Source organism: Ranitomeya variabilis, chromosome 2 (genome assembly GCF_051348905.1).
Source record: "Ranitomeya variabilis isolate aRanVar5 chromosome 2, aRanVar5.hap1, whole genome shotgun sequence".
Classification (NCBI taxonomy): Eukaryota; Metazoa; Chordata; class Amphibia; order Anura; family Dendrobatidae; genus Ranitomeya; species Ranitomeya variabilis.
This window is the reverse complement of record NC_135233.1, coordinates 700,414,973-700,430,381: the sequence shown is the minus strand read 5'-3', so window position 1 is coordinate 700,430,381 and position 15,409 is coordinate 700,414,973. Positions and strand designations below refer to the sequence as shown.

Below are 15,409 nucleotides of genomic sequence, written 5' to 3'. Positions count from 1 at the left end.
TGGACCCAGTCAAGGTCCGAGCTGTTCATGATTGGACTCAACCCACGTCAGTTAAGAGTCTTCAGAAGTTCTTGGGTTTTGCTAACTTCTACCGTCGTTTTATCGCTAATTTTTCTAGCGTTGTTAAACCTTTGATGTATATGACCAAGAAAGGTTCTGATGTTGCTAACTGGGCTCCTGCAGCCGTGGAGGCGTTCCAAGAGTTGAAGCGCCGGTTTACTTCGGCGCCTGTTTTGTGCCAGCCTGATGTCTCACTTCCCTTTCAGGTCGAAGTGGATGCTTCTGAGATTGGGGCAGGGGCCGTTTTGTCACAGAGAGGCCCTGGTTGCTCGGTAATGAGACCATGTGCTTTCTTCTCTAGGAAGTTTTCGCCTGCTGAGCGGAATTATGATGTTGGCAATCGGGAGTTGCTGGCCATGAAGTGGGCATTTGAGGAGTGGCGTCATTGGCTCGAGGGTGCTAAGCATCGTGTGGTGGTCTTGACTGATCACAAAAATTTGATGTATCTCGAGTCTGCTAAACGCCTGAATCCTAGACAGGCCCGCTGGTCATTGTTTTTCTCCCGTTTTGACTTTGTGGTCTCGTATTTACCAGGTTCAAAGAATGTGAAGGCTGATGCTCTTTCAAGGAGCTTTGTGCCTGACTCTCCTGGAGTCGCAGAACCAGTTGGTATTCTTAAAGAGGGAGTTATCTTGTCAGCCATTTCTCCTGATTTGCGACGCGTGTTGCAGAGATTTCAGGCTGGTAGACCTGACTCTTGTCCACCTGACAGACTGTTTGTTCCTGATAAGTGGACCAGCAGAGTCATTTCCGAGGTTCATTCCTCGGTGTTGGCAGGTCATCCGGGAATTTTTGGCACCAGAGATCTGGTGGCTAGGTCCTTTTGGTGGCCTTCCTTGTCACGGGATGTGCGGTCATTTGTGCAGTCCTGTGGGACTTGTGCTCGAGCTAAGCCTTGCTGTTCTCGTGCCAGCGGGTTGCTCTTGCCCTTGCCTGTCCCGAAGAGGCCTTGGACACACATTTCCATGGATTTCATTTCTGATCTCCTGGTGTCTCAGGGCATGTCTGTCATCTGGGTGGTATGTGATCGCTTTTCTAAAATGGTCCATTTGGTGCCTTTGCCTAAGCTGCCTTCCTCTTCCGATCTGGTTCCTGTGTTCTTTCAGAATGTGGTTCGTTTGCACGGCATTCCTGAGAATATTGTGTCTGACAGAGGATCCCAGTTTGTTTCCAGGTTCTGGCGATCCTTTTGTGCTAGGATGGGCATTGATTTGTCGTTCTCGTCTGCCTTTCATCCTCAGACTAATGGACAAACGGAGCGAACTAATCAGACTCTGGAGGCTTATTTGAGATGTTTTGTTTCGGCAGATCAGGATGATTGGGTGACCTTCTTGCCGTTGGCTGAGTTTGCCCTTAATAATCGGGCTAGTTCCGCTACTTTGGTTTTGCCATTTTTCTGCAACTCTGGTTTCCATCCTCGTTTTTCCTCGGGACATGTGGAGCCTTCTGACTGTCCTGGGGTTGATTCTGTGGTGGATAGGTTGCAGCAGATCTGGAATCATGTGGTGGACAACTTGAAGTTGTCACAGGAGAAGGCTCAGCGTTTTGCCAGCCGCCGCCGCGGTGTGGGTCCCCGACTTCGTGTTGGGGATTTGGTATGGCTGTCTTCTCGATTTGTTCCTATGAAGGTCTCCTCTCCTAAATTTAAGCCTCACTTCATCGGTCCTTACAAGATATTGGAAATCCTTAATCCAGTGTCCTTTCGCTTGGATCTTCCGGTGTCGTTTGCCATTCACAACGTGTTCCATAGGTCTTTGTTGCGGCGCTACGTTGTGCCTGTGGTTCCTTCTGTTGAGCCTCCTGCTCCGGTGTTGGTTGAGGGCGAGTTGGAGTACATGGTGGAGAAGATCTTGGATTCTCGTCTCTCCAGACGGAGGCTTCAGTATCTGGTCAAGTGGAAGGGCTATGGTCAGGAGGATAATTCCTGGGTGGTTGCCTCTGATGTGCATGCAGCCGATTTAGTTCGTGCCTTTCACGCTGCTCATCCTGATCGCCCTGGTGGTCTTGGTGAGGGTTCGGTGACCCCTCCTTAAGGGGGGGGGTACTGTTGTGAATTAGACTTTTTTGGCTCCCTCTTGTGGTTACTAGTGATATGACTCTGGGATTTTCTTCCCTCAGTTTGCACCCACCTGGGTCGTTAGTCCAGGGGTGTTGCTATATAAACCTCCTGGATCCTTAGTCCAGTGCCTGGCATCGTTGTAATCAGATCCTTTTTGTTTGCTCCTATCTGCTGGTCCTGGTTCGTGCAAAATTAAGCTAAGTCCTGCTTCTTTGTTTTTTGGGTTATTTGCTTGCTCTCATTTTTGTCCAGCTTGTACTAAATGTGATTCCTGACCTTGCTGGAAGCTCTAGGGGGCTGGTGTTCTCCCCCCGGGCCGTTAGACGGTTCGGGGGTTCTTGAATTTCCAGCGTGGATATTTTTGATAGGGTTTTTGCTGACCATATAAGTTATCTTACTATATTCTGCTATTAGCTAGTGGGCCTCTCTTTGCTAAATACCTAGCTCATTCTTACGTTTGTCTTTTCCTCTTACCTTACCGTTATTATTTGTTGGGGGCTTGTATCCAACTTTTGGGGTCTTTTCTCTGGAGGCAAGAAAGGTCTTTTTTTTTCCTTCTAGGGTTAGTTAGTTCTCCGGCTGGCGCGAGATGTCTAGAATCAACGTAGGTACGTTCCCCGGCTGCTGTTATTTGTGGTGCTAGGATTAGATATATGGTCAGCCCAGTTACCACTGCCCTATGAGCTGGTTTCTGTGTTTGCAGACTTAGTAATTATTTCTGAGACCCTCTGCCATTGGGGTCATAACACCTCCCCCCCTTATATTCTTATTGTGACTTTGCACTGTCTAAACCACCCACCTGATGGCATTGATATTGAGCTCCAGATACTCCTGCATCATCCTGGTGCACGGGCTCGTCTAAAAAATGTGTGAAATGACACTGCTGTCTTGGTGAAAACTACTCTTATGATTGTCTACAAAGGTGTTTTGATAATCTAGCATGTGCATGCCCCTTTCCAGAGTGGGAAGCATCTAGCTTTCTTTACTCTTTAAATGTGGATCTAACAGAGTGGCAACCCAGTAGGCAGCAGTATTTCTACCCTCAAGAATACAGGCATCATGTTGAATATAGTGCTGCAAGAAGGTTCTCATGTGTTGGGCGCTTCCATGAGGTCCAAGTCCAAGGTGTGTTGGTGGTGGGGTAACACTGAAGGTTGCTTTATCCGTCCCCTCCTACCAACCACAGCCAGCAGATCGGATCATTATCCTCTTCATCTCCTGACTGTTGCATGTCCTCGGCTCCTGCAAGTTCACTTACAGTTTGTCTGGTACCATGAGCCCCTCTTGATTACTCTAAACCACACTCCCATGGCACCCGCCAGTGTGATGACCGTACGGAAATTTGAGATATTGTTATCCCTTCCACATCCTCCCCTGCTTCCACCTCTTCCTCTGGGACCATCACATCCTCAAGCAGACTATTCAAAGTGTGCTCCAGCATGTAGATAACTGTAATAGTGATGCTGATTACTGCATCGCCAGCACTATCTTAGTAGCCATTTCAAAGCTGTCCAGAAGGGTGCAGAGGTTCTTCATCTGTGCCCACTCCACAAGTGTGATTTGCATCACGTCCGTAATGCATTGGCTAAGTCTATGCAAAAGAACAAACTGCCCCAGGGGGAATCTCAAACCATGTCCTCTGCAGTCTCCCATTCTTCCCCAGCCGCAGTGGAGTCTGTGGTCCCAGCGTCTGGCTCAAGCTGATACTGTGCGGCTGATTACGGCTGCTGCCCCAGTTTCAGCCTTGTAACCAGCGGCGAGCAGACATTGCAGGGACTAAGTCCTGCTTTTCATCTACTAAGCATGCCCGTTAGACAACCTCTCATTGGAGGACGGAGGTCACATGCTCAGGTCCTGTAGTGGCTCTGATTGGTACACTAGGAAGGTCCCGGAAGGCTACATCTATAAAAGGCTCGCATGGCCACTCAGCCATGCACTAGTATAGAACTGAAATTGTTTGTGTGGATGTATGACTGAAACTGGTGAAAGCTCCTTAATCATTCCCATCCCTAATGTTGTTAAAAGTAATTGGGTGATTGAGCTATCTAGCGCCAGATTGTGCCATCCAGCACTAGACACAAATTACTGCATCAATTAGCAGCCACCGCCAGTATGGCGCGATGCTCAACCAGTGCGGCGCAGTGCTCAACCAGTGCGCTTTCCTAGCCCTAGTTAGGGTGGTAAGTGGCGTCCACCAGAGCGATGCTAAATCTTTAATAAGTGCAGACAAACGGTCAGTGTAGGGTGGGAACTCCCACTTGGACTCAGCATCTGACTCAGGGCGTCCTCAGGCATGGGCTCAAAAGCCACTGAGGGTCAGAGCGAGTCCAATCACCAGCATAGAAGCGGGTGAATTATAGGGATCCCACCAGCATCCACCAGCTGCACCCTGTCACTATTAACAGGGCACAGAGTTCATTTAAGTGACTCTGTGAAGCAACAGAGTTTGCTTCCATTCACACTGGGTGAGGTCTAACCCACGTGTGAGCAAGTGTTAATCCGCCATTACTCAGCAGCAGGTTCCATCTCTGCATGGTGGACCCCGGGCTGTGAACGCACCTCATATCTCCTTTTATATTATTTGGTGCATTCCACTAGCCCTAACAAACTGACAGGATCTCTCTCACCCTGACTGTAGGGGGTAAACAAGTGGAGTTTCTGCAGCCAGAGACATATGTGAGAAGACTTAGCATGGTGACAGAGGAAAAAGCAGCAGATGTGGTTGATGGGATGCGAAGTGATTGCCGAGGCCAACTAGATGGCATTTTACCGTAGCGAGATTCCCTCTCTAATGCTTGTTGATCGCACATGTGGAACTTCATGCACATAGTTGTCAAATTATTGGAATTTTTGCCTCTACTGTGTTTTTTTTGCAAATGTGGTAGAAAACGTGAGTTGAGTCATCCTTTGTGGTCTCAATAAAGGCCCAGGCTAGACAACTCTTGCTGCCCCTGCAAAATGCACACAGTGCTGGCTACAGCTAGAGTTGAGGCTGAGGATGCAGTGTTTGTCATGGTTGCATCACTTCATGTCTTTTTGGGAAGCAGCAATATAACCTTCTCATCTTTTTCCTCCTCCAGCACCTCTGCTGAGATACTAAGCTGCATATCTCTGGGTTCACAGCAAGTGGGATCTACAACCTCATTGTCATCCTTTCTGTTCTCACACTCCTCACCTTGAGAGTCACCCTCCTCCTTTTCCTGCTCTGACACCACAGTGTATCTGGTATCTGAGTATTTTCAGGATCACCTCCACCCCTGGTGATTAATATCTGGTGTGGATTCTGCTCATACCCTACTTGGTCTGGCCCCGTATCCAACATGAAAAAAATTTGGACATTGGTGCTGATTCTTTCCTCTTCTGGATTCTGTGAATATTTGTATCAGAACTCTGATGCCTATAGAATAGAATGTATGAACAGATCTGCATAATGGCCCTTTTGTGATTCCCCACAGTCAGCTGTGCATTTGGAAATTTGTGATGCGATGGGAAACAAGGGTGATTTGGGTGCCACCTCTGAGTATTGCACTGTGTGTGATGTTAAGGTTTAGGAAGGAGGAGAGGCCACTTGATGCAGCACTTGTCATCCACTGGTGCACATGCACTTTCTGGCCCTCATCTACAAGGCATACCGCTGTGCAGCTGCCAAAGAAAGGGAGTTGAGTAGCCCATCAAGTAACAAATGTTGTCAGTGGTCTTTGGTTAGGATGAGATGCTGTTTGTTCAGTTGAGCTCTCATTAACATTAACACTTAACCCACGTACACGTTGAACACAAAGCCTATTACACTGTCCACGACAACCTCAATTTTTCCCACTCATGTTGTTTGTACCCTTCCTCTCTTGTAATCTGCTGTTTCACAAAATTAGGCCCACGTCTGTCAGTCACCTGTCACTAATAGTGTTGAGCGATACCGTCCGATACTTGAAAGTATCGGTTAGTATCGGCCGATACCCGAAAAGTATCAGATATCGCCGATACCGATACCCGATACCAATACAAGTCAATGGAACACCAAGTATCGGAAGGTATCCTGATGGTTCCCAGGGTCTGAAGGAGAGGAAACTCCCCTTCCGGCCCTGGGATCCATATTAATGTGTAAAATAAAGAATAAAAATAAAAAATATTAATATACTCACCCCTCTGACGCGCCCTGGTTGTAACCGCCAGCCTCCGTTCATAAGAATGAGTGCTTGAAAGTCCTTAGATGACGTCGCGGCCTGTGATTGGTCGCGGAGCGGTCACGTGACCGCAACGCGACTAATCACAAGCCGTGATGTCATCTAAGGTCTTTCAAGCGCTTGAAAGTCCTTAGATGACGTCGCGGCCTGTGATTGGTCGCGGAGCAGTCACGTGACCGCAACGCGACCAATCACAGGCCGCAACATCATCTAAGGACTTTCAAGCGCTTGAAAGACCTTAGATGACGCTGCGGCCTGTGATTGGTCACAGAGCGGTCACGTGACCGCAACGCGACCAATCACAGGCTGCGACATCATCTAAGGACTTTCAAGCGCTCATTCTTATGAACGGAGGCTGGCGGTTACATCGGTAAGGTCCAGGCTGCGTCAGAGAGGTGAGTATATCAATATTTTTTATTTTTATTCTTTATTTTACACATTAATATCGATCCCGATACCGATTCCCGATATCACAAAAGTATCGGATCTCGGTATCGGAATTCCGATACAGCAAATATCGGCCGATACCCGATACTTGCGGTATCGGAATGCTCAACACTAGTCACTAACCCTATTTATTTATTTAGCTAGTGTGCCTGAACAACACTGGTATACCTAATGATTTTTAAGAGGAAATGTGGCCTTCTGATTTCTCACTGAAACACAGTTTTATTACAAACTATTTGAATTAGCAAATTGGGTCTCCTGACTGTGCCCCAATCTTAAGCCTAATGATTTTTAAGTGGACATCTGGCCTTGTGATTTCTCACTGAAACACAGTTTTATCCTTAATTATTTGGGTTACCAAATGGGGCCTCCTGGCTGCACCCCAATAAATTAGGCATAACGATTAAGTGGAAATCGAATTACAAAAAAAATAGCATTTTAGTGAAAGGGGATATTTGTAAAATTCTAATACAATTTAAGTTCCCACAAATTTCTTTGCTCATCTCTAACACTGGGTTATGTATCGGTTTTATGGATTTTTTCTAAGAACATTCTGGGAAAAAAATTTCAGAAAATGTTTTTCACAGACTTTTCAGACAATTATAGTCTATATTTAGCCACCAAAACAATAGCTTTCTGTTAAATTTCACTTGATAAATGATTGTTCTAATTGAAGTTGCCTATTTTGATACAGTTCTCTAATGAAACAAAAAGAGGACCTAAAAATCCTCCAAAGAAGTGAAAAACAGAGCCATCTTGGTCCGACTTCACCCTGCTAGATAAAGTGCAAAAAAACATATCAATGTATGTAAGGTATTAGTTTATATTGGGGCCTCAATACGTAAGCTGGCAACCCGCGTCAAGTATCCCTACATTTTGCCAGTCCAAAAGCTAAACATTGAGTAAAAGCTCACAGACCAAGATGGCTCTGTAAACTGTAGGCCTCTATTCAGACAGCATGCATTTTGTAGCCCTGGGTGGCCCCGCCTGTATGTGCGTTAGTAATAGGCCGTAAACCAGATGCTCTGCATTGCCTGTGTGAACAATGCCACATACAGACTATTATCGCTTATCTTTTTGTGCACTAATGCCTAACAGCCAACACTGGATTGAAAGTGGTTGTTTCATCGGTATTTTTTGCACCTGTGTTTTTGCCATCATTTATCGGGTCCGCTGCACCCTGCTAGTGCATTTGTTTGGAGGCTTCAGCAGGTAATCATCTCTGCTTTTTTCTCTGTGATTTTTTACATTTCTCTAATATACATGAGAGATGAACTACCAGGAACTGGAAATATAAGCTTGTTTTCTTTATTGGCCAGTAGGAAACTTGTAGCATTTCAAGATTTTTTTTGAATGTTTAGTGAAAAAAAATCAACCATACATTTTTTTTCAATCTGATTACAATTAAAGTCAGAATTTATAAAATATGTTTTTTAATGTCTTAAATATCTAATTTTCCTTGACTTCTCAGTGTAAAACTTGGGGGAAAGTGGTTTGAAAACCTGCCCATAACGTACATGTTTAAATCACTGGCGATAAGTGTAGGTTTGCTGGCTTTAGGTAGAGTAAGGCATTAATGCCTTATAATTGAAAAAAAGCGTTTACTCTATGCTAGAACACAGACCTTCATTGATTTTCTGATCATAGGATAAAGATCAGTATTTTTAACCTGAGTTGTAAATTAGAAATAATGACACAGTTGGTTTAACCTTATCAAAATAATCACACACTGTGTAAAATCAGTATTTCCTACTGTCACTAGCTTCCGATGCCTAATATTCACTACAAAGAATAAAACTAATTGCACTTTTGCCAGGGGTCAGTACAATTTTTGCAAGGAGATGCACCATTTGCATAAGAACCTCTATGGGTAGTATCATCTCTTTGATTACTAATGAAGATACCTTATAAGAATAGATGTAAAGAAGAAGTGAACTATTCCTAATAAGAAAAACAGAATTAGTTTAGAAGCAAAATAAGGTCTTGCAAAGGACGTTACACCTGCTGACATTTTGAAAACAATTTCTCTTGTAAAAGAAGAATATTTATTTTGTGATTTAGTGACAGCTTAGTGGCTAACCTCTCTCTAATTGGTACAAGCTTAATGGCTGGTTACCATGTCTAAAAAGACGCAATACTTGATACTTCATACTTTCATATTTTTAAGCCACAGTGTCTAAAATAGCTGAACAGAAGTGTTCCACAATTGCAGCCAATTTCACAGTCGTGAGTAGTGTTGAGCAATACCGTCCGATACTTGAAAGTATCGGTATCGGAAAGTATCGGCCGATACCGGCAAAGTATCGGATCCAATCCGATACCGATACCCGATACCAATACAAGTCAATGGGACTCAAGTATCGGACGGTATTCCTGATGGTTCCCAGGGTCTGAAGGAGAGGAAACTCTCCTTCAGACCCTGGGATCCATATAAATGTGTAAAATAAAGAATTAAAATAAAAAATATTGCTATACTCACCTGTCCGACGCAGCCTGAACCTCAGCGCGGGAAGCGGCAGCGTTGTTTGTTTAAAATTCGCGCTTTTACTTGGTTACGTGAAGTCCCGGCTTGTGATTGGTCAGGGCGGCCATGTTGCCGGGACGCGGACCAATCACAGCAAGCCGTGACAAAATTACGTCACGGCTTGCTGTGATTGGTCCGCGTCCCGGCAACATGGCCGCCATTAACCAATCACAAGCTGTGACGTCACGGGAGGCTGGACATGCGCGTATTTTAAAAAGCGCGCGTGTCCAGCCTCCCGTGACGTCACGGCTTGTGATTGGTTAATGGCGGCCATGTTGCCGGGACGCGGACCAATCACAGCAAGCCGTGATGTAATTTCGTCACGGCTTGCTGTGATTGGTCCGCGTCCCGGCAACATGGCGCCGTGACCAATCATAAGCCGGGACGTCACTGGAGGCTGGACACGCGCGCTTTTTAAAATACGCGCATGTCCAGCCTCCCGTGACGTCACGGCTTGTGATTGGTTAATGGCGGCCATGTTGCCGGGACGCGGACCAATCACAGCAAGCTGTGACGTAATTTCGTCACGGCTTGCTGTGATTGGTCCGCGTCCCGGCAACATGGCGCCATGACCAATCATAAGCCGGGACGTCACTGGAGGCTGGACACGCGCGCTTTTTAAAATACGTGCATGTCCAGCCTCCAGTGACGTCACGGCTTGTGATTGGTTAATGGCGGCCATGTTGCCGAGACGCGGACCAATCACAGCAAGCCGTGACGTAATTTCGTCACGGCTTGCTGTGATTGGTCCGCGTCCCGGCAACATGGCCGCCCTGACCAATCACAAGCCGGGACTTCACGTAACCAAGTAAAAGCGCGAAATTTAAACAAACAACGCTGCCGGTTCCCTCGGTGAGGTCCAGGCTGCGTCGGAGAGGTGAGTATAGCAATATTTTTTATTTTAATTCTCTCTTTTACACATTATTACATTAATGTTGTTGCGATACCCGATACCCGATACCACAAAAGTATCGGATCTCGGTATCGGAAATTCCGATACAGCAAATATCGGCCGATACCCGATACTTGCAGTATCGGAGTGCTCAACACTAGTCGTGAGTTAACCCCTTAATGTTCATGTTTTTTACCTCTACACAGGAAGTATATGGAGCGTACTCTAAATCACTTAGAAGATCTCAGCAGCTTAACCTTTAGAAGCCATGGTGAATAGTGACCCCATCATAGCCACAATTAGAAAGATAATGAGTTCCCCTAAAAAAAAAGGAATAGTCAGGTGGATGGTCATGGTACATGGGACCCAATAAAGTGCTTTTTAAAGCCATGTTGGTACTTCTAATAAGTCCAGGGCTTAATAGGATATTGTTGTCAAGATTATACACTGTGATACAAAAGTATTGAGGGGTGCTGATCAGTGATCTAGTGATTACAGGCTCTAGTTCACTTCTGGAAGTAAAAGAAAACTGTTAAAGAAATGTAAAAATAAGCATATTATGACGAGGTGATCTACATACCTTCAATAGTCTGGTGGGTGACAAGAACCATCATTGATAGTACAAAACAAATTGTAACGTTCATTTAAATATGGAAAAATAGTGGTAATACACAATGATATAATGTATATAGAATCATCAACTTCAGGGGCATTTTATATAATACAATAATTAACTAACACATTGCAATCATTACCAAAGACCGGATGGTACAAATAGATGTTTGCAATATTCATTTATTATGAGAACTTCTCAAGTGACTTTACAGCTCATAAAATACAAATTTAGCATTTGGGTTAATGAACAGCTTCCAAGGTCTTTGCAGAGAGTTGGCTCTGTGGGGTTCATTACTTACATTATATGTTTTCTCAGATTCTTGGTTATACTCACATAGCAAATCCTGTCAGTCAAAAGTATCGGAGCAGCAAGGACATTGACAACATTTTTTATTATTTCCATATTTTAATTTTAATAGAATTCATCCACAATATGAGAGAAGCCTAAAAGGTTACATTTTCATATTATATGCATGTTCAAAGTTAAATGCTTCTTTTTTAAAATATTGAAATCAGGTGAATTTAAAGGGATATCTATCTGTGCTAAGGTTATTGTACATAGAAAAGAGTAGGTAACCTATGATCAACCCCAATTGCCAATGGTGTATTCCTATCATCAATACATAGTCATGGCCAAAACCATAAAAATTTGATTTAAACAGTAATCAGTTTCTGTTATAATTTTTCCATAACATAAAACCATCTAAATTTAAAAACAATCATGATTACTAACCATGTTTGTGTTTTGAATATTACGTCATTTTCAGTGTTGAGAACTTTGCAAAAAAACAAAAAAAAAACAGTTTATTTTTTGTTTATAAAAGTTAACAGTGTTTTTCTGCCTTGTCTTTCACTTCTGCAGTATGCTGTTTGGCTCGTGCTGTGGGTATCTTGGAATGTATTTATTATTTGTTTCTATTTGGAAGCTGGAGATCTTTCTAAGGTAAGTTTCATAGATCTTATCACCTGTTATCACTTATTAGAGAAATAATTCTGAATAAGCATAAGTAGCTTCCACAAACATGGTATGACATACCAAAGTAAATATTACATTTTTACTTTATTATAATAAATAGGATTATATATGTAGGCCACACGGAAACATGAAGCTATATGGATAGTAGTGAATTTTGGCTTAATATACATTGACACAGGTATTTGATAAAAGGGCAATGTCAACTCAAACCTGTCACGGTTCCACCCCTCAGTGTGTCTGGAATGCAGTTACTGACAGCTCAGCCATCTAATCTGGTATAGGGGTGTGTTGAAGCTGTCAGTACTTTGACTAACAGCTTGGCCATGCAAGCTGAACATGTTGAACTGTCAGTGTGTTGAATGACAGCGTGACTATCCAATCTGAGACTGTGAGGCGTCGGCGGTCTCCAAGTGTTCATTATTCTAGGTAATTGCCATGCTACTTAACTGAGCTGTGTCTCCCAGAACTCTGCTAGACGTACAGTATATTCAGCTTGTGAGGTTTGTTCTCCTGTGCCTTGAGTTCTGTATGCTTGATCTGTTGCCTGACCTTGGACTTCGTTCTGACCATCTGCCTGTTTAAACCCTTCCACTCTGATCCGTTATCCTCCCGGTATTCTGACCTCGGAACATTATCTGACTTCGCTTTTGTCTATTTCATCTGTTTATGATGTACCCTCCTGGCTTCTGACCTTGGACTCCTTGACCATTCTGACTCACGGCTTGGCCGTGAGAAGTGACTAACATCACAAAACCCAGCTAAAAGTAGAGAGTGTAGCATCGACCAAAGTGTACAGCAAAAGGGTTGTCCAGTGGAAATAAGCTATCATCTACCTAATGGATAGCTGATAACTTGTTGATCATGGGGGTCCAACTGCTCTGACCCAGGTTGATCAACAGAATGAGGGAACTTTATATCCCTGTAGTAATGGAGCGGTGGTGTCCATGTGTACCTGCATCTTATGCATTCCCTATTTGCCTGCCTGACTTTTTCAAGCAGACCCTTAGAGAATGAATGAAGTGGCAGTAAAACATCCAACCTGCCATTCCATCTTGTAATAGGGATAACAGTTTCTCACTGGGATAAAAGTTCCCAATGCTGCTGATTGGTGTGAGCACCGATGGTAGGACACATTTCAGTAAGCAAATTATACTGGTGATGGCTAATAATGGCCGCTCAATGGATACTCTGATTGTTACTATACTCACTGCTTTTTGCTGGGTTTTTCCCCACATTACACTTTCATAGCTGTGTCAATGTTGGTTAACCACATATTCTCTACTGTATACACAGAGTTTGTAGATTTTTTTTTTTCTGTAGATGTGCCATACATATATCCCTGGGATTTTTTATGCATGTTGTTATATGTATTATGCTTAGGTATCTATATTTCATTTGTTGTCTTTTGGTGTACAATATTTGTAAGAGTTCATCATTATAATATGTATATTGTACACAATGTTCCTTAGCAAATGCATTCAAAGGCTTTACTTTGTTTAGGTTGGCTAAATAGCCATCTGAGAGCAGCATGATGTAGGGGCAGAAAACATGATTCTATCAATGTCACTTAATGAGCTGCTTCCTGCGGTTTTGAGAAAATCACTGTTTTATCTCCTACAGATCTTCCAGTTCTCTGAGTGCTGGGCTCTGTATAACCCCACCCACACTGCTGACTAACAGCTTTCTGTGTACATGGTGGATAGGCAAAAATCAATGGGGGGTATATAGAACTCATGAATATTGAAGACTCCATGGCAGCAGGTTTGCTAGTACTCTAATGATAATCTCCTGAAAATAAAAGTGATTTTATCAAAACTACAGCAAGCCGACGAGTAAGTGACACATTACTGGAATCAGGGTCTCTACCCATACACTACGCTGTTATCAGATTAGGTAGCGCAAATCTGATGATAGAGTCAAATAATAGGCTCTGATTTACTAAAGCTGTCTAATGTACCAAATTTATCAATGTGGCTTATTCTGAATGGTAAATTAATCACATCTTTAAAGTGTCCAGTTTACGCTATCTACTAGTACACCACAAGGTGAAAACCAGTATATAGGATGTTTAGGATAAACCAAATGCCAGCAGAAATTAAACTACCCAGTTAAACCTTAAAAATATTTAATATTTATTAGGTAAAGAACAATAAAACATACAATTAAAAACTAGAATAAGGGGGTATATTTAACCATCTATCTATGTATTACTTTTTACATGAATTTTGTATTTCCTTCATTCTAAATATACATATATTAATGCTAATTTATGTGACGTCCTGTATTTATTTAATTGTATATATGATTGATTACCACTTACCTGGGTAGTTTAATTTCTATTGGCATTTGGTTTACACTATTGGCTAGATGGCTTACTTTAGGTATCAGATTTATGCCAAACTGGCACACAAAACTGCATTTTAGATCATGCTTCTTTCTCCACCCATTTACTAATAAGCAAGGCCCCTTGTGGATATTATTGAAAAATGAGTCTAAAACTGTTAATTAATGTGGTTGAAGCTTTGTAGACAGTCAGAAGATCTGACAAATTATTTTTTGTATTCAAGTATCTATGAATAATTTTGAGGCTCATGTGTGAGTTAACTGTACAGAGTAAGGTTTGATGTCATATGACTGTCTATCTTGTTGCAATCAATTTGCTGTTGGTCAATCTGCAAGGAGAATGAGTATAGATGGCTTTACTGACGCTGAGATATTATTGTTATATATGCCTTTATAGCTTACACTGGTTTTTGAGGTTTTGAGTCTATTATCCAACGTCACATATTTAACAAAAATGTCCTTCCACTGTTTTTCCGCTGTACTATTTTGTATACAGAAATTGATCAATGTAAGCCTTTAAGTGTTACTGTTATTGCTGAGAATGAAAATAGCCTAGGGAATGCTGCATAACTTTGGAATAATATAGTAAAAAATAACTCTTATTGTCATAACAGAAACCAGATATATAACTGCTACTGCAAAGTGAATTTTTTCCTTGATATTCATCTTATATGCTCTTACATAACTTATGCTACTATATTTTTACTTTACAAAATGAACTAAGTAAACTATTGCCTAAGTCGAAAATGTCAGTTTCAGTATATTTGGTAACAGCCGTGCCTGCTAACCATCATGGTACGAATTATGTGTATATATATATATATAATATTTAAAAAAGTACTCCTTCATTAGTGCATATCTGAGTCACATAGTCATCTGAGAGCAGCATGATGTAGGCAAAGAGAAACTGAATCCAATGATATATCATTAAGATTACTGGATGCAGCGGTTCTGACATAATCAGAGTTTTTAGATTTATCATGAAGCAGAGCTGAGGAAGCTAGCCCCGCCCACACCATGCTCTGTATGAGTAGAGCTGAGGAAGCTAGCCCCGCCCACACCAGGCTCTGTATATGCAATGTCCATAGACAGTAAGGTGCTAATCACAGGAGGGGGCATCAGACCAGGGCTCGCACACCAACTAGTCACAACAATGATAAGCTCCTGGTGCTAAAACAATTATTATAAGGAAGCAAAACCTTGGAGCTTGATAAGAGAAGCACTGAGGAAATTTGTGATTAACCCCTACCTCATGCTGTCTTCAGTCTAAATAGTAATAAGCTGCTGACAGATTCCCTTTAATTTGAGCTGA

The 15,409-nt window shown here is 42.8% G+C and overlaps 1 protein-coding gene across 1 annotated transcript in view; it reads left to right on the top strand.

The window, feature by feature from the left end:
- The window catches only part of NKAIN2 (sodium/potassium transporting ATPase interacting 2), a 1,459,012-nt gene that overhangs the window by 604,189 nt on the left and 839,414 nt on the right, over window positions 1-15,409 (top strand). The window contains exon 3 of the mRNA XM_077289446.1: window positions 11,641-11,721. Coding sequence (XP_077145561.1) covers window positions 11,641-11,721 — 81 coding nt within the window. The remainder of the gene's footprint in view (window positions 1-11,640; window positions 11,722-15,409) is intronic.